Source organism: Xyrauchen texanus, chromosome 28, assembly GCF_025860055.1.
Source record: "Xyrauchen texanus isolate HMW12.3.18 chromosome 28, RBS_HiC_50CHRs, whole genome shotgun sequence".
NCBI classification, from domain to species: Eukaryota; Metazoa; Chordata; class Actinopteri; order Cypriniformes; family Catostomidae; genus Xyrauchen; species Xyrauchen texanus.
In genome coordinates this window covers 20,680,147-20,700,175 of record NC_068303.1, presented here as the reverse complement: position 1 = coordinate 20,700,175, position 20,029 = coordinate 20,680,147, and the positions used below count along the sequence as shown (strand labels likewise).

Below are 20,029 nucleotides of genomic sequence, written 5' to 3'. Positions count from 1 at the left end.
AAACACATCAATTATTGTCTTTACACTCCATTTAACCTGTATTAGATCATATTATAGGTAAATATGCAATACCAGGACCAAAAAAGGAGTATAACTGTCTCTCTCTCTCTCTCTCTTTCACTCACACTCTTTTTGTCTCTCTCTATCTCTTATTTAAAGTCACTGGACAGTGAAATGCCCAGTGGAGTGAATGTGTTTGCAGTTCTGCTCCATGCTCACTTGGCAGGTCGAGCTATCAGAACTCGACATTTCCGGGAACAGGATGAGCTGCAGCCACTGGCCTCAGATGACCAGTTTGATTTCAACTTTCAGGAGTTCCAGCCACTCAGCCAGGAGAGGCTCATCTTACCTGTCAGTCAGAGTTAATTTCACTTTCAAAGTTTCATTATGGCTTAGGGCCTAATATGTCCATTCTGACTCTAAAGTGAATGATTAACTTTGGTGTTAAACACATTCTCTTTATAGCTCCTTCTGAAGGACTATGTAAAGTGTTGCAAAAGGGCTAGTTCACCTAAGAATAAAAATTCAGTCATTTACTCTCCCTCATGTTGTTCAATATTACAATAAGACTTTCTACCTTCCATGGAACACAACAGGAGATGTTGGGTAGAATGTCAGGGACTGACAGCCCCAGTACCTATTAACTTAAATTAAGCTTTTCTGTACTGAATTAAAGGTGCACTTAGTAAAATTTTATTTTGCGTTGACTGATATGGCAGATGTCTTGGACGTAAGGCCCGGCCGGGTATACTTTGTATTTCTACATTCTTGATCGGATTGTATCCGGCTGACCGTGTATCCTTTCAAAGTATACTCTTTTTACCACAAGAAGATACGAATGCGTTTGTGATACTCTTTTAGTTCAGTCAACAGCAGATGCATGCGGCGACAATGCACACAGAAGAGGACTCTCTGCATGTTGAGAAAATCTGGGCGTGGAGCCATCAGCATAGTGAACAACTGAAGTATAATCAGGCCTTTATACTGACACCTAGGCTATGTAAACATTAATCCCAATACATTTCAAAACTGTGTTTTCATTTTTTTTAAAACGCTCTCCGCCCACACTGCCGTTTTCAAGCATTTTCCAAAGTTGCTGGTCCACGCTGAAACTTATTAAAACTCTTAAACCCCCCTTAATGTGCATGTGAAAATCACCAAACCATGTATTTGTCCTTGTGTTCTGTAGCCAGTTTCTAGTAAACGCCCTGTTGCTTTTGAAAGAATGCAATGTGAAGATTGTACACAGTAACATTTATCTTTAACAATGCTATCAAAGTAAATAACAGGCACTAAAATACTGCTACAACATGGGCCGCCATCTTGATTGTTTTAGATTGAATAGATGACATGACTTCATCACATGACAACAAATACGTAATAGTTTTCGGATATCTTTGTTTTCCTTGTCCACATTACAACGCGAAGACGGCATTTTCAAGTTTCAGTGTGGGCGGAAGGCCAAAACCTAGAGAAAAAGACTTATTAGTGTGGATGTGGCCCTAGCAGCATGCCATCTTTTTCTAAATATGTTTACTCAAATTTGGTTCTAAATGTACAGTCTGTTCAATATGCCTTATCCTGTTGATTATTTCGCTGAAGAAACTAATTTCAGATGTATAAAAACACATGGGTTGAGAAAATTAAATGTGACCTACCACCTTAAAACGGTGCAAAATAGTGAAAGGACTGTACTTCTTTCCCTCACAGCCTTGTTTTTGATTGTGTGTAAATGAAAAAATACCTCAATTAAATATGGCATGTACGCTGACTAAGGTATTTACAGTAAACTGTTCTCAGTGTCTAGATACAGTAACTGAGGGATTGGTCATGTCCTAGCAGTAGAGGAAATAATTATCTGCCCTAGAGTGTCTTAGATCATAAACAAGTACTTTGTATTACCTAAGAGTTGTGTAAACAATTCTAGTTCTTTCTGAAGAATTGACTATCTACAGTATAGGACTAGTATTTATTTAAAAGGGCCCACAGGCAAGATGTGACTCATGTGAGTGAGTTGTGACACACTGTTCTGTAATAACAATCAGAGAGCTTCTAACAGTTTATATTTACAGTAAATGCCTTTCAATAGCCTATTCTTTTTGGCAAGCACCCAATAGTGTGAACCCTTTGCATGAATAAACATAGCATATTTTGTAATGCAGTTTTAATATCTGAGCTAACCTACATCTTTTTCTGTCACCAGGGGGACTCTCTAATCACAGAATGCAGATATAACACTAAAGGCAGAATGAACATGACCTGGGTAAGATTAAAGCTCTTAAAGCCATGTTTGTTTATACAAACAACATTCATATAGATCTTTGTCACATAACTTGTCTAAATTTTCTTGTTCAATTACACCAATGTAGATTTATTTTATTATACTTGTCCTGGTTGTAGCATTTTTCAAACATTTCTCTTTCAGACTGAATTTGTAATGATGCGAAAAGCTTGGTCAAATGTAATTAGAACCACGCATTAGTCAGAATCACAACAATGGCTTGAGCTGTTTTTCTCTGTCCAGCTTATGAAAGTCTGCATGCTCTTGGCCAAACAGTTTGTCTGAAAACAGCTGAAAGTCTGTGGAGATGGATCCAGCCACTGACATTTACCCGTACACACAGACAGTGAACTGAACTTCTGATAGGCTGTGCTGAGAGACTGAGCTGCTTTTTCTCTGTAGACATTCCACAATCCATAAAAATCAGTGCCAGTTCACTGGTGTTTTGGATTCAGATTAGAGGGATCAAGATATATTTGCTGCTCAGTGCTTGTCAGTTCAGCTTTGTTCAGTATATGACATCATTTGTCACAGGCCTCTGGCAGTACAAGGGCTGTAGATCATTGGTTCTCAACCTGTGGGTTGCGACCCAAAAATGTGTTGCAGGTCTGTTCTGATAGAGTCGCTGACAGTAGGGGAAAATAATATATATATATATATATATATATATATATATATATATATATATATATATATATATATATTTATACCACGGGCTGTTTATATACTCGATTCTGATTGGCTGGAAGGTGCGCAGTAAAACCGTTTAATGCACAGGTAGTACCAGTCAATTTGATTACAGTTCGAAATTAATCCCCTATCGAAATTTCCAATTGTTTGATTTTTTTGTTTTCATTTAATTTAATGCATTTCAATAAATTTAATGTGTCTTTATATAGCCTAATCGTGGTTAGAGACACCGGTTTTATTTCACACTCTACATAATTCATTTAAAAAATGACATGATTATTTCAAATAAAGATTGCCTTGTCACTGTTGCCTGTCATTCATAAATAATTTTAATAAATCCATTAAATAATCATTAAGTTAGCTATATGCTTAAGCAACGAGGGGACTCTTTCAGTTCTTTGTCTCTCTCTTTTAATAATGAATTTAAATAAATGTGATAATTCATTCAAATAAAAGCAATCCGATGGCTCTACTTTATTTAAAGTGGACGGAGTGCTAGAACTAACGAGCCGTAACTTAAGAAAATAACCGTCATTTTTACACGTCTGTTAAAAAATTACATTATTTTTACAAAATTAACATCAGTTACAGCTTTAACTTATTTTTAACTTGGCAAATAACAGTGGTATAAGCGGGATGGTTCTTCGCCTCTACGTCGTGCATTAAAATCCTTTAATGCATGGCTAGCCGTGGATTATCCCTTACATATATATATACATAAATATAAATATATTTATATTTGTCAGGTTTGCGCTGATGTGTGACTCTCAAGTGAGACTGAGAGCAAACATGTTTGAGTGACAGACCACGAGTGTGCGCACATACGGTTTCCATGAACACGTGCACATACTGACTGCCGCTCTCATGAAACACCAACTTTGCTCAGATATTCTTTTTTGTTAATTTCATTTGTAACATCATTTTGCAGTTTATTTTCCTCACTAACTGTGCTGTGTTTAAGCAATACAGAGAGCTTCTGTAAATACCCTGGAAAATGGATACCTCACAATTCATGCACATTTGATATGGTACTGATAAATATATTTTTGACGATGAAATCAACGTGGGCTGCAAAAGATGGCAAGAGGGCCCAGGGGCCGCATGTTGAGTTGCGCTGCTCTACAATATTCAAATTCATCTGTCACTTGGTAATAGCTAGCCAAATTAGTCACATGGACATGTTGTGACATGCACCCAAATAAAACTCAGACTACATAAATATAGTTTACAGATTTGGTATTGTGTTGGGTAACCACTTGATATCCAATGTAAAATATGGGACATGGAGCAAAACAAGTTGAGAACCACTGCTTTAGATGCTTAATTTTGGTGTAGTTTTTCCAAGGTCTTTTTCCAATTCTGGTTTCCATTTAAGTAGAATCTCTTTTGTACAGGGAGGTCTTAGCACACGGGATGAGATGTGTTTGTCATATCTTCTGTACTACCCAAGGGTCAACCTAGCCAGGTGTGAGAGTTTACCAGAAATCACCGGCCAGCTCAAATTCATCGGGGTCAAAGAGATCCAGGAACCTGTTATGTAAGTAAAAAAAAAACATCACTTATCCACACTCAAGAATAAGGATACATATATGATATATTTTGCAACTTTTTTGTACTTTCTGCAATTTTTGTATTTCATTTGTATTGAAACGGCATTGTTGACAACCTAAATGGTTCCCAACAATCTCTCTATTATTAGCAACAAGTCCACAAATACTGTACATAGAGTACTAACTGATTTATGTTGCAAGTACAGTTATTGTGAATGTGAGTAAATTATAACTTTATTTTTAGCTCACATTATTTTTAATTGTTATGTCTGAAAACCACTTTATAGATTTAGATGTACAAAGTGTTCAGATTACATTGAAATTCAAGATCATAGTAGTGTAAAACAAGCAGATAGATAAAAAATACAAATAAATAAAAGTACCAGCATAACCGCCTTAGAGATTTGACTCTGGACCCACTTTATATTAGGTGTCTTTAATTACAAAGAACATAAGCATCTGATACAATGTGCTTATTATATAAATATGTGTTGTTGCATTGTACTTAAATGTAAAGTACCTGCATTTAATTACATCTGTAGTCACACTGTTAGCCTTACCCCTTACCCTAAACCTAACCCTACCCCAATCCTTACCCTAAACCATAACACCTAATCCTACTCATAAACCTACCCGTACTTCACCCTTAGTAGCAGCAAATGTAAATCTTGTGATAATTTTGTAGAACAACATGTAGTTACACAATAAATACATTATATTATACTGTATGTATTTCAGTGTTAGTACATAGTAGTTAAAGTTAACTTTTATTTAAACAAAAAAAACAAAACCGAGAGACTCAGGTTCAAGGGATGCAGATAAAAAACAAGGGGGAGAACGATCAAGGGGGGAAATGTGTACTTGTTCACTTTAATGGAACATACTTGTAAAGCACTTTGAAATCTGAGGTCACACAAGTGTGGCATCATCAACAAAAGACTCGTAAGAACTTAAAAAGCAATGATGGATGGCTCGCCGAAATGATTGGGTGATCAAATGAGGATTGATATATTGACATTTCATGCAATCGTTTTTGCTCTCATGTCAGCGCAAGAGCTTTACAAGTAGATATAACATCTTTGCTCCCATTATTGCATCAGAAAGTACAAATTGTTTGTCCTACCCACTGAAACTTCTTGGTTTTTGGTACATTTGTTTGTCCCTCCAGTCTCAAGAGAGCTAAACAGCTGAAAGACATTTTTAAATCACAAGTTATTTTCTGACAGATTGTATCAAATCTAGTTTGTTCCTATTGCATGTTGAGATAAAAAAAAAAAAAAAAATTATTTTCTCAACCTCATGTTTTTCCAAAGCTATGCAAAATGTTCGGCAGAAAGAAAGCCTAAGTCACCATTTACTTTAATTGTATGGCAAAAAGTTGCAGAGAAAGTAAAGGGTGACTGCGGTTGTCAGATGCCTAACATCTCGTTTTGTGTTCAGTGTCATACAGGTTTAGAACAACATGCGTAAATGATGGTGGAATTTTCATTTTTGTGTGAACAATCCTTTTAAACACGTCTCTCCTTTTACATGTTTTGTTATTTAAATTATGCTAAACAACTCATTATATTTGATTGAAAACATGACATGTGTGGGTATCATGGTTCATCATGGTTAATAAATGTTGCATCACTGTTTAGTGACATATTTAAATATAGTGGCTCTCCCACCAGTCATCTAGAAAGGTAAGTATTTCTTGGCTTTTGGGGGAATTAGCTCTGTGAGATGTTATCTCAGCCAGTGGGTATAAATTTCAAGACGCAATCTATAAGTACACATAATACCTATACCAGAGAAGTACTGCAGTTATCTCTCTGGTAGCACCACTGTGCTGATGATGTTTTGTATAGATTTTTGTTCACTGGTTTGTGTAAAGAGGGGGAGAGGGGGATAGAGAGTGATGTGTGTTTGTTTTATATGTCCTCTTATGCTTGTTTGTGATTTTGCGTGTGAGCAGGCGAGCGTGTGTTGAATGGATGTGGGGTATGTGTACATCTAAAATGAGGAACATCTGAAGGGCCCTGTTGGTGGATTTTGTTTATTCTACCCCCGAGGCTCAGAGTAGTATTGTGCTCAGATGCTTGAATAAGGGCAATTCTAAGAGAATAGACCTGGCAACTTTAAACAGATTTTGTTTCAAAGCCCCCCAAGGCTTTCCAACCTCTGTCTCTCTTTCTCTGTTCTACAAACACACATCTATAAAAGCTCACTGAATGGATGTTCTTTCCTAAGGTGTAACTTTGATCGGTGAGTAAATTATTGCCATCATAAATAAAATAGGGTATAAGCAGTGACAGAATTTATAGGTTCAAATTGTCTTCACTGTTGAAATCCTTATCTATGTAGCACTGAAGCATGAAACGTGAATTGACTATTATTAACTGATTAATTATTAATATTTACACACAACAGAACAATGTACAAAAATGTATGTACATGCATCACAGGGTATTTATGTCATTTTTGTATTTTTTTGTTTGGTATTATTTTTTTTTAAAGAAAATCATGAACATTTCCACCACAATGTTATTTCCACCACACATCAAATTCTGTAGTGAGTTTAATAGAATCTGGGGTGGAAATTATGGAAATAAATGGTAATAAAATGGCCCACTCCCTTGTCTCAAATACTAATTCCATTGCTAACTTTTTATGTATCCTAAATACACACAACTAAATAATATGTTAACATTTTGAATAATTTGGCAAAGCTGGATTGGTAATAATGCCCAAAAAATATTCTGCTCCTAAGGGATATTTACCTTGGTTTTTCTTTGTGGTGGAAATGACGCAACAACTGAGACATATATGTCATATATGTGGTATATGACAATATAAATGTTTAATATTGAAAATCTGGTCTGTGACAAGGCTTAAACGAGCAAATCTATACATAAAAAGGCATTTGAAAAGTACCAAAAATAAATTATGAAGTTGTGGTAAAAAGTTGTCATTTGACCTTCATAACAAAAAGGAAAAAATCTTAAATATTTTAGTTTGAATAAAAATCAACACTTGGGACATGAAAGTGCTCGAAGCTGAGTATATAAATAAATATATTTATTTTACTGTAGAATGTATGATCAGCTAGGCCAAGCATAAACAGTTATATTAAAACTGTGTCTTTCAAAATATGGTAAATATTTATTGGTTAAAGGTGCACTCAGTAACTTTTGTCTTTGTGTCATCTTGGATGCAGCATCATTTAAAATCAATAGTTTTCAGTTTCAGATGCCATTGTAAAATAACAGTTTATATTTGATATATGTATAAGGATATACGTGTCAAATAACAGGATGGTTACTGTGATTTAAGCAAGTAGTGTTCAGCTGGTCATGTGATTCTAACATGACAGCCCCCATGTACGGACCCTCTCCATGTAGAATAAAACAGCTTTTATAAGGTTACTGATATGACTGGAGTCTTCATTTTAATGTGAGTGGTCATGATTCCCTACATATATTGCAAAATTACAATTCTTTTCATTAGGTATTAAACTTTTTTAATAAGAAAACCTTAGTGAGTGCACCTTAAAAGCTGAAGTGTGTAACTTTTACTGTATTAAAATACTTTCTCTTATTCCATCTGAATATACAGAGAAAACAGTAAGTAAACAATTTGTCGGTTAATTTTCTCGACAACTGTAAACACTGTGTCTCTGTGGCACTATAAAAACTTCTCTGTTTTGAGCCACCCATCCATACTGTCACAATAACTTTGACTCAACCAATTGGGTGAGATGGGATTGGGACTATCTGTTCATTAAATCATCAGCAGATGGTGCTAATTCAGAAAGCTGTTAAAATAAACAAATTATTTAGCAATTTCATTAGGTGGTGCTAGTGGCACAGAAATTACACACTTCAGCTTTAATAAACCTCGGTAAAAAGATTATGATGTTAATTAAATGTTCATACCACACCAATAATCCCAAGCCATCTCTTTTGCAGAACCTGGCCCTTTGTTATAAAGAGTCCTAAGAAATACAGCAACCTTTCTTTCACGGACGCAATGGATAAATACAGGTGGACGAGGAAGAGAGGGAAGGCATTCAATGAGGTTGTACGAAAACTCCCCATGAACGTCCGCTGCTCCAAGATTGGCCAGGATGAGTGGTCGGTGAGTAAAAACATATCTTTAATAAACAGTCTGGACTGTTAGCAGACATAATGTATCTTATCTTTTTATAGATTAGAGTGTGCTCAGAACTAAAAAATAAGGCCAGTAGGAGAGAGTTTTGGGCTAGTTGGTAGAACTGTAACTTTCCTTCTTGAGCCAGTCCTGTGTTGTCACTATGTCTTATGTTCGCTAATCTGCGAAAATGTGTGCTTTTATTCCTTGCAAATCTAAACATTTGTGTGTTTTGTATTTTGTGCATAGTTAATGTGAATTCTACTGATTGACAGTAAATATGTCCTGAAATTGCAATCTGATCACACTCTGATTTGGCAATAGTAAGTCGAAAGTTTTGTTACTGAAATCTGTTTGTGATTATTGAAATTCAAATCACTGGCCCAACCATATTTAATAATTAGGGCTGTTATAATTATTAATAGAATTAATGACGATGTGGTGATAAAAATAATAGTTGAATTTATCAATATTTGTTAGGAAAGAATTAAGATTTTTCAAATATATTACATAATTGTAGCAGATGATAAAAGCTATGATTATACTATACAAAAAGTGTTTTTTAGAAAATATAGTTTTATTTCCATATCTTTTGACATCCTTTCCATATATTTAGTTCCATAAGCCTATTAATGGCCCACACTAGACAGTAATCCTCTCACAGGATGCGCTCTCTGTGCGATTTAAAAGGATTGTCTATGTAGTATGTACAAAAGCATTAGACGCACGCTCTTGGAGTGCCTCACTTTGGTTGCATCACTTTCAGCGACTTGTGCCATAAACACTCATTTGACGATGCTGTGTCGAGTTAAAACTACATTGAAACTTAAAAAAACTTGTCTCAAGATCCGTGCATTCTAACTGGCAGGGGGGGCTGCTGCTGGAGCACCGAACCTGCCTAAATGGAATGGTGGACGGTGGTCGTAATGCCGGCCTTGCACACCGGTTATGTGACCTAGGGAATGAGAAAACTGCTCTTTTGTTGAATTTACTTGAAGTTACTTGAGCATTAAGTGAGAATGTTAAATGAGAATGAAACAAAAGATTCTACTCCCGGCCCTCCACCGGGGGATGGAGAGGTCTGTCCACCAGCTCCGGAATAGTAGATCTCCTCGTCCCTGGGTCATCCGTCTCAGGGTCGCTTCGAGGTCTTCTTCTTGGTGGCCGGCCGTGAGATGGGGAACTCGGGGCAGAGCCGGTGCAGCCACCGCAGGAGGGATCTTGAACCACGTCGGGGCAGGATGTGTTGAATGGCCTCCGTCTGCTGCTTCACTGCCGAGAACTGCTGGGCAAAGTCCTCGACGGTGTCGTCGAATAGGCCAGCCTGGGAAATGGGGACGTTAAGGAACTGTGACTTGTCGGCCTCTCGCATCACAACCAGGTTGAGCCAAAGGTGGCACTTCTTGACCAACAAGGTGGACATCGCCCACCCAAGAGACCGCGCCGTGACTTTCGTCGCCCGGAGTGTGAGGTTGGTCACAGAGCGCAGCTCCTGCATCAATCCCAGAGCGGAGCTACCCTCGTGCAGCTCTTTCAGCGCCATGGCTTGGTGGACTTACTGGAGACCTATGGCGTGCAGGGCGGAGACGGCTTGTCCAGTGGCACCATGAGCCTTGGCCCTCAAGGACGACGTAAACCTACAGGTCCTGGACCGGAGCTTGGGGTGCCCGCACCATGTGGCGGCGCTCTGCGGGCATAGGTGCACCGCGAGCACCTTATCCACTAGAGGCATTGCAGAGTAGCCCCTGGCCACCCCACCACAGAGGGTAGTGAGGGCGGTGCTAGCCGCGCTGGCCTCATACCCGTAGGTAGAAGGGCTGAGGCAGGGGAGCCGCTGGGGTGGCATGCTTTCTGACGAAAGTGAGCCACGACCGCAATGTTGCCATGGTCATGTCCTCGCAGTGAGGACATGACGCATCCACGAAAGATGTTTCCACGTGAACAGTGCCCAGACATGAAAGACAGCAATCGTGGCTGTCAGAAGGCAAGAGATAACAACCACAACCAGGATTAACTTCGACAAGTGTATATACTGGTTTATTCTTTATTTATGGTAAATGCGTTAATTGCGATTTAAGAAAATTAAACTTTATTTTATGTGTGTCACGTTCCTGTGTTGTCTACCCTAGGTTCTCTGTTTCACCCATCACGTTTATGTCATGTTTCCGTGTGGTCTGCTCCATGTTTTCTGTTTCACCCGTCACCGATCCGTTCCATGTCACGTTTTCCCTGTTGTCCGCCCTGAGTCTCACTGTCCGTGTAAAAAACTACATTTCCCACTATCCCCGGCACTCATCTCTGCCAGCACTCATCATTGTTCTCACCTGTGTCTCGTTTAGTCTTTATTGTGTCTTTGTGTATTTAAACCCTGTTGTTTTCCTTTTCCCTTGTCGTTTGTTGTATGGTTATATGTCGTGTATGGTTTCTTGTCGTGCCTTAGCCCTTGTTACCTGCCCTTCGTGTTTGTTCTCCCAGCCGTGTGTCATTTCGTGTATTAGTTTGATTTTCCCATTGTGGACTTTCCTTTGCTCCTGTGTTTCATTTTGTGTTTGAGTTTAGTTTGCCCATCGTGGTCTCTTCCTTTGTTCCTGTGTTTTCCTGATTATTGTTTACAAATAAACCGTGCTTGGATCCAACCCCTTGTCTGCTTCCTCAAGTCATTACAGAACGAACGAACCACCAATGGATCCAGCGGTCCAGCAGGCTAACTACCGGCTGCTCAGCCTGAGGCAAGAAGGCCGACCTATAGAGGACCACGTCCGCGACTTCATTGAACTGGCGAGTGTCGCGGACATCCCTGAATCCTCCCTTCTGGCCTTCTTCAGGGGTAATCTAGACGGTTCGCTGAAGGAGCGGCTGCCACAAGCGACGCTTGGCTGGACTCTCCGCGACTTCCTGGTGGCGACCCTACTGGTGTGCGACTCACCGCTCTCTGTGGGCGTTGCTGTGAAGGACCCTAACTCACCATCCACAATGGAGTCTCTTCAGCCAACCCCGGCGCCCCCTATAACACCAGCCCCACCTGTCAGCGAACCGACCCCCACGCCAGTCGCGCTCCCAGAACCCACACTGTCCACTTCGTCTGCCCGGAGGAGGGAGAGAAGACGGGCTTCCGCCTCCCGGTACACGTCTGCCCCGGTCAGCGAGCCTGAGCCCTCGTCAGCCACGGTCAGCGAGCCAGAGCCATTAGCTCCAGATGTCAGTAAGCCAGCGCCTGTAGCCTCGACCATCCCTGAGCCAGCGCCTGTAGCCTCGACCGTTCCTGAGCCAGCGCCTGTAGCCTCGACCGTCCAAGAGCCAGCGCCAGCAGCCATGACCGTCCAAGAGCCAGCGCCAGCAGCCATGACCGTCCAAGAGCCAGCGCCAGCAGCCATGACCGTCCCAGGGCCAACGCCAGTAGCCATGACCGTCCAAGGGCCAGCGCCAGTAGACAGGACCGTCCAAGAACAAGCGCCTCTCGAGCCTCCTAGGGCTCCGCCTCTCAAGTCTCTCGAGTCTTCCAGGGCTCCTCCTCCCGAGCCTTCCAGGGCTCTGCCTCTCAAGTCTCTCGAGTCTTCCAGGGCTCCTCCTCCCGAGCCTTCCAGGGCTCCGCCCCTCAAGTCTCTGAAGCCTTCCAGGGCTCCGCCCCTCAAGCCTCTCAAGCCTTCCAGGGCTCCGCCTCTCAAGTCTCTCGAGCCTCCCAGGGCTCCTCTCGAGCCTCCAAGGGCTCCTCTCGAGCCTCCCAGGGCTCCGTCACTCGAGTCTTCCAGGGCTCCGCCCCTCAAGCCTCCCGAGCCTCCCAGGGCTCCGCCTCTCGAGCCTCCCAGGGCTCCGCCCCTCAAGCCTCTCGAGCCTTCCAGGGCCCCGCCTCTCAAGCCTTCCAGGGCCCCGCCTCTCGAGCCTTCCAGGGCTCCGCCTCTCAAGCCTCTCGAGCCTTCCAGGGCTCCGCCTCTCGAGCCACCAAGGGCTCCACCTCTCAATTCTCTCGAGCCACCCAGGGCTCCGCCCCCCGAGCCTCTTACGGCTACGGCTCCTCTCTCAGAGACTCCCGAGCCTCCTACGGCTCTGCCTCCCGAGCCTCCTGCAGCTCCGCCTCCAGAGCCTCCTACGGCTCAGCTCCCAGAGAGTCCAGAGCCTTCTAGAGCTCTGCCTCCCGAGCCTCCTACGGCTCCGCCCCAGAGCCTTCTACGGCTCTGCTCACAGAGACTCCAGAGCCTTCTAGAGCTCCGCCTCTAGAGCCTTCCAGGGCTCCGCCTCTCGAGCCACCAAGGGCTCCGCCTCTCAAGTCTCTCGAGCCACCCAGGGCTCCACACCCCGAGCCTCTTACGGCTCAGCTCCCAGAGAGTCCAGAGCCTTCTAGAGCTCTGCCTCCCGAGCCTCCTACGGCTCCGCCCCAGAGCCTCCTACGGCTCCTCTCCCAGAGACTCCCGAGCCTCCTATGGCTCCGCCTCCCGAGCCTCCTACGGGTCCGCCTCCAGAGCCTCCTACGGCTCAGCTCCCAGAGACTCCAGAGCCTTCTAGAGCTCCGCCTCCCGAGTCTCCTACGGCTCCGCCCCCAGAGCCTCCTATGGCTCTGCTCACAGAGACTCCAGAGCCTTCTAGAGCTCCGCCTCTAGAGCCTTCCAGGGCTCCGCCTCTCAAGTCTCTCGAGCCTCCTAGGGTTCCTCTCCTCAAGCCTCTCGAGCCTTCCAGGGCTCCGCCCCTCAAGCCTCCCGAGCCTCCCAGGGCTCCGCCTCTCGAGCCTCCCAGGGCTCCGCCCCTCAAGCCTCTCGAGCCTTCCAGGGCCCCGCCTCTCGAGCCTTCCAGGGCCCCGCCTCTCGAGCCTTCCAGGGCTCCGCCTCTCAAGCCTCTCGAGCCTTCCAGGGCTCCGCCTCTCGAGCCACCAAGGGCTCCGCCTCTCAATTCTCTCGAGCCACCCAGGGCTCCGCCCCCCGAGCCTCTTACGGCTACGGCTCCTCTCTCAGAGACTCCCGAGCCTCCTACGGCTCTGCCTCCCGAGCCTCCTGCGGCTCCGCCTCCAGAGCCTCCTACGGCTCAGCTCCCAGAGAGTCCAGAGCCTTCTAGAGCTCTGCCTCCCGAGCCTCCTACGGCTCCGCCCCAGAGCCTTCTACGGCTCTGCTCACAGAGACTCCAGAGCCTTCTAGAGCTCCGCCTCTAGAGCCTTCCAGGGCTCCGCCTCTCGAGCCACCAAGGGCTCCGCCTCTCAAGTCTCTCGAGCCACCCAGGGCTCCGCCCCCCGAGCCTCTTACGGCTCAGCTCCCAGAGAGTCCAGAGCCTTCTAGAGCTCTGCCTCCCGAGCCTCCTACGGCTCCTCTCCCAGAGACTCCCGAGCCTCCTACGGGTCCGCCTCCAGAGCCTCCTACGGCTCAGCTCCCAGAGACTCCAGAGCCTTCTAGAGCTCTGCCTCCCGAGCCTCCTACGGCTCCGCCCCCAGAGCCTCCTACGGCTCTGCTCACAGAGACTCCAGAGCCTTCTAGAGCTCCGCCTCTAGAGCCTTCCAGGGCTCCGCCTCTCAAGTCTCTCGAGCCTCCTAGGGTTCCTCTCCTCAAGCCTCTCGAGCCTTCCAGGGCTCCGCCTCTCGAGCTTCCCGAGCCTCCGATGGCTCCGCCTCCCGAGCCTCCTACGGCTCTGCCCCCAGAGACTCCAGAGCCTTCCAGGTCTCCGCCTCTGAAACCTCCTATGGCGCCACCTCCCTCGGCTCCGCCTCCAGAGCCTTCCAGGTCTCCGCCTCTGAAACCTCCTACGGCGCCACCTCCCTCGGCTCTGCCTCCAGAGCCTTCCAGGTCTCCGCCTCTAAAGCCTCCTACGGCGCCACCTTCCTCGGCTCAGCCTCCAGTGCCTCCCACGGCTCCGCCTCCTGGGCCTCCCGAGCCATCCTCTGCTCCGCCTTCCTCAACCCCGTCTCCTAGGCCTTCCTCGGCTCCGCCTCCTGAGGTACCCTTAGCTGCACCTCCTGAACTTCCCTTGGCTCCGCCCCAGAGCCTCCTACGGCTCCGCCTCCAGAGCCTCCTACGGGTCTGCTCACAGAGACTCCAGAGCCTTCTAGAGCTCCGCCCCTCGAGCCTTCTAGAGCTCCACCTCCCGAGCCTTTCTCGGCTCCGCCTTCCTCAGCTCCGCCTCCGGAGCCTCCAGAGGCCCCCTCAGCTGTGCCTCCAGAGCCTACCTCAGCTCCGCCTCCTGAGCTTCCAGAGCCTCCCTCAGCTTCGTCTCCAGAGCCCCTCTCAGCTCGGCCTCCTGGACCTGTCCCTGTCCGATGGCCGCCTCCCAGGCCTCCTAGACCTGTCCCTGTCTTGTGGCCGTCTCTCAGGCCTCCTCAACCTGTCCCTGTCCTGTGGCCACCTCCCAGGCCCCCTGAACCGGCCCTTGCCTTGTGGCCAGCTCCCAGATCACCTAAACTTGTCCCTGCTCGGTCGATACCTCCCTGGCCTCCTAAGCCTATCCCTACCCTGTGGACGCCCCCCAGGCCACCTGACCCGGTTCCCTTCACACATCTCCTTGGACTGCCTTCTTGCCCTCTGTGCCCCTGTGGACTGCCTAATTGCCCCTTTTTCCCCCATGGACTGCCTAATTGTTCCTTGTGCCTCCTTAGTCTGTCTCTGTGTCCCTTGTGCCTCCTTAGTCTGTCTTTGTGTCCCTTGTGGCCCCTTTGGTCTGTCTGTTTTCCCCCTTGTCTAGCCCCCCTCTCCTTGAACATTTGTTTATTTTTTCTATTCTGTTTCTTCTTAGGACCGTCTGGAATCCGGTCCTTTTGAGGGGGGGCTATGTCACGTTCCTGTGTTGTCTACCCTAGGTTCTCTGTTTCACCCATCACGTTTATGTCATGTTTCCGTGTGGTCTGCTCCGTGTTTTCTGTTTCACCCGTCACCGATCCATTCCATGTCACGTTTTCCCTGTTGTCCGCCCTGAGTCTCACTGTCCGTGTAAAAAACTACATTTCCCACTATCCCCGGCACTCATCTCTGCCAGCACTCATCATTGTTCTCACCTGTGTCTCGTTTAGTCTTTATTGTGTCTTTGTGTATTTAAACCCTGTTGTTTTCCTTTTCCCTTGTCGTTCGTTGTATGGTTATATGTCGTGTATGGTTTCTTGTCGTGCCTTAGCCCTTGTTACCTGCCCTTCGTGTTTGTTCTCCCAGCCGTGTGTCATTTCGTGTTTTAGTTTGATTTTCCCATTGTGGACTTTTCTTTGCTCCTGTGTTTCATTTTGTGTTTGAGTTTAGTTTGCCCATTGTGGTCTCTTGCTTTGTTCCTGTGTTTTCCTGATTATTGTTTACAAATAAACCGCACTTGGATCCAACCCCTTGTCTGCTTCCTCAAGTCATTACAATGTGTTAAAGCTCTAATTTGAATTGATGCAAAAATGCCTGACTTTGGATTACATTGTTAGTAATTCAGCAGAATTGTTTCGATTTCAGGGCACAAGAAATTTTGTGTGATCGTGTTGGCCATGTAGTTACATGATAACTGCATAATTTCCAGAAATTATTGCAAATTAAAAACCTAATTAATTATTTGTTGAGAGTTTAAAATTTTTCTCTCTCTTTGTTAGATTCAAGGCATGATTGTCTCTCCACCGGAGCTGAAGTCAGAGCAGGTGTCTGCTGCTGGTGTACCCTGCAGGAATGTCTCACAGACTCTGTGTGAAAGCTCCCACTCTCTGCTCCTCACTGTATGCCTCCTGCTCATTTTACAGACCTACCTACACCTCTAATGTCCACTGCCATCTCAATGTACTATATTCCTGTACACATATAGGCAGTAGTGTAGTCCACTGCAACTCTGTACATATCATAAATGGGTCATTCCTACAATTCGGTGACATTCCAGCTTTGAAACTTTTGAAAAATAAAACATACTTTTACAAGTTTCTTCATGTTTCATCATTATAGGGACATGTTAAAGATTGTACTAATCATACTTGTAAAGCTAAATTAATAAAAAATCCAGTTAATATTATGTCAATCCAGTTAAATGGGCTGTATCAGGGTGGACAATAGCAGGTAGACATTCAGTGGATAAATTAGCCACTAGATGATCTGTGATTGATATCTAGGAAACATATTTGTAAACTAATATTTGTGATTTTATTTCTGTTAACATAAATAATGTATATTGAAATTTTTTAATTATTATAATTTCCCAAATATCTCCCATTAGAGGGTGGATACGTTACGCTTGACCACATATTACTAACACCACAAAATTTAAGGAAAACATAAATAAAACAATAGAGTTATAAACTTAAAATAACTCAAAGTAATTTTGCAGAATGGCTGATGTCCACCTCCAGTGTGTGTGTGATGTCATTTCATAACATATATCTTGAATGAAAGGTATCATGAAATAACAGGGTGCGCAATAAATCAAGGGACACACAAAAACCTTCACTATCAGTGTTAAAATTACACATTTACCACAAATAAATACATGTTAGTAAGAGAATGTAACACTAAATTCTTAACTGTATGTGGGGGAAAAAAGTTTATTTTTGTCGAAGATGTTTGACGTTCAGTTTTTGGGACATGAGGAAGTGACACAGTGCAATAGAAAAGGATATTAATTTTATAAAATGTTACTTTTAAGCCCACAGAAGTGTGTAACATCAGAAAAAGTCTTTATTCTTTTTAACAAGCCTACTCAAATTGTAATCAATACAATTTACAATACAAATTAAACAATATAAATACCACTGGGGACTTAAATGTCAAAGAATTGTAGGAATAACCTATATTTACAGGCGTTCCTGTGTGAGGCATTGCTTAACATTGGAAAAAGCGCAGACGGATGCAAAAATGCTTTCAGTGTGAACGTCCCCTACTAAACTTAAAATGAAAAATGCTTTAAAAAGCGTTAGAGAAAGGGAGAGAAAAGGCTTAACATGAAAATAGTGTATTTCTCATTGGATTAGTGTCCTTGTTTTGGCAGTAAATAGTGTTTATCATAAGGGAAATGTAAGAAAAATGTGTTAACTAAACCTGTACTACTGTACATTTATTTTAAATTAATGCAGTTTTTTTTACCTTTCTCTTCCAGAACGAGCTCTGATATAGGCAATAAAATGTAATGGCATTTCATGAATAGGTGCATTTACTGGTGTTTTAAAATCCCAATGGTGGTAAACTATTAACATGCACTCAAATGCTATATGATTTTGACAAAATGTTCTTGCTTCTGACAAAAACACAACAGAAGACATCCACTGATTGTGATGGGACGATTTTTTATTTTACTGGACATTTGGGATATTTCGTTAATTAATTTTACCTGATACTGCTTCAGAATGAGGGTAACTTTCCTTCTCCACTCACTGTCATAAATTCCCTCAGTCGATGATGGCGGTCTTAACGATTGTCAGGGGGAGGGAATTGTAGAATTCAAGTGATATTGCATCAATTACAACAAAGAATCACCAGTTTCACAAAACAGTGTCCAATCAGTTAAAGGGAAACTAACATGACAGTAGATTATAGACTTCTGAGCAACAAAATAAGTGGGGATACTGAGTGTATATGCAAATATTGATCTTTAGAAGTCATTGTACGCAAACAGCCCCAGGAAAAAAATAAGCATTTGGCGTATACGTGTGTATGGCCCGACTACACCACTGCATGCAGATATTCCGTATGTCACCACTGGCCCCCACAAGCCCAAGTTATTATTATGGCACTTTTCCGCTGCACGTTACGGTTAGACACGCATCAAGGTTTACTTCTCTGAGCTTGCATTTCCACTGCAGTTTAGGGCCATCTCAACATGGGTGGGATTATAGGCTGATCGTCATAGTTGCACCGCCTCTACTTCCGTGACATCATCTTAAACACAACACAAACTGACCAAAACAATAACACAACCGCTAGCTTTTAGCTACTGTGGTTAGCATGGGGATTTTACACAAGTGTAACAGTTAAATTGGCCTGGTTGTTTTAGAAGCAAGCTTACAATAGCTGGTCAACTAAATAATGTGAAGATTTCAAGCAGAGTATAGAGTTAACGTAACAAAACATACCATCCTCCATCGTGGATCAACGCAGAGTGCAGGGCACTCTCCCTCCCATTGCTCGCCGGTTTAGATAGCGTCCATTTGGTTGAACCACTTCCACTTTTACGTTTTTTTTACTTTTCCCTACACTGTTGGTTGGTCCGTCTGCACCTCGTTTATTGACTACAGCATGGTTTTACGCACAGCCAATTTTTTTTTTACAATTCGAAAGTGCCGTGAACAAATGATACTGTTATCGCTGTAGTTAACTTTAAAACTAGCGGGTTGATGTTGCGTGTCGGAAATCCAGTGACGCTGGTAGTGACGATTCTCCCTGACCAATCAGAGATCTGCTGGATTTTTACATCAAATTTAGTATCGGCTTGGCTCACTTGGAACCTCGATTGAGGTGGTACTAAAAAAGTATCAGGTACCAGGTACTATCCACAGTGAACCCCAAAAATGTGAGCAGAGTCGAGTTGTACCGTGCAGTGGAAAAGCCCCATTACTGAAGTGGTTATTAACAGTAAGACTCATTCTCTGATTTATGCACATTTGGAGACACGATAGAGTAATAAGGCTGTGTGACTCATCATTAACTAAATCAAGCTTATCACTTGCATTGATCACAACTATGTTGTATTAATGTAGGCTGAAGTCACCTTTAGGACCAATTTATGATTCTCATGTAATATCTTTTGGTTCATGCTCACTGGAGTCTCTCAGCCGCTTCAAATGAATGCCTCTCCATAGCTGTAACTCATCATAATCTCACCACATATCTGAAATAAGCTGTTATACTGCTGAGTTCCAGCTCACCATAACCTACAATGAGGTCCAAAAGTCTGGGAATACTTGTGAAAATGCTTCTTTTTATCAAATTATGTTTTAATAGTGATTGATTTGATCGAACATCTGAGTCATAAAATATAAATGAATTTTAAATATGAGTTGGAGATCTAATGTCAGCCATATCATCAGTGACTTCATTATTGTAAAAATGAGCACTGTCATTCAAACATCCTTAAAAGTTATGTATATTTGAATACTTTTCAAAGGCTCTCTTCACAATTTTAGTTTTATTAGAAGTTACACTTTTAAACCATCCTTATCATCTAACACATGCAAAAGCCACCTGTCAAGAGCTCTGTTCCTCTCATTTTAAGCTACGTAAATGTGTGTTTCATAAATAAATGCTGGCATTACATTCAAAACCATAACGGTTTTATACTCTGTATGTCTTTGAATTAATAAATGTTTATTTCTTGCAAATATTTGGAGACTTACTATTTGAAAAGCTTGATTTTGTGTGTGTGTGTGTGTGTGTGTATATATATACACATATACACAGTGCATCCGGAAAGTATTCACAGCGCTTCACTTTTTGTTATGTTACAGCCTTTTTCCAAAATTGATTAA

The 20,029-nt window shown here is 43.3% G+C and overlaps 1 protein-coding gene across 1 annotated transcript in view; it reads left to right on the top strand.

Annotated features, from left to right (window-relative positions):
* The window catches only part of moxd1 (monooxygenase, DBH-like 1), a 33,497-nt gene extending 13,696 nt beyond the window's left edge, over positions 1-19,801 (top strand). Inside the window, exons 8-12 of the mRNA XM_052095354.1 lie at positions 160-351; positions 2,204-2,263; positions 4,366-4,508; positions 8,472-8,640; positions 16,181-19,801. Coding sequence (XP_051951314.1) covers positions 160-351; positions 2,204-2,263; positions 4,366-4,508; positions 8,472-8,640; positions 16,181-16,342 — 726 coding nt within the window. The 3' untranslated portion in view covers positions 16,343-19,801. The remainder of the gene's footprint in view (positions 1-159; positions 352-2,203; positions 2,264-4,365; positions 4,509-8,471; positions 8,641-16,180) is intronic.
* Positions 19,802-20,029: the final 228 nt, after the last annotated feature.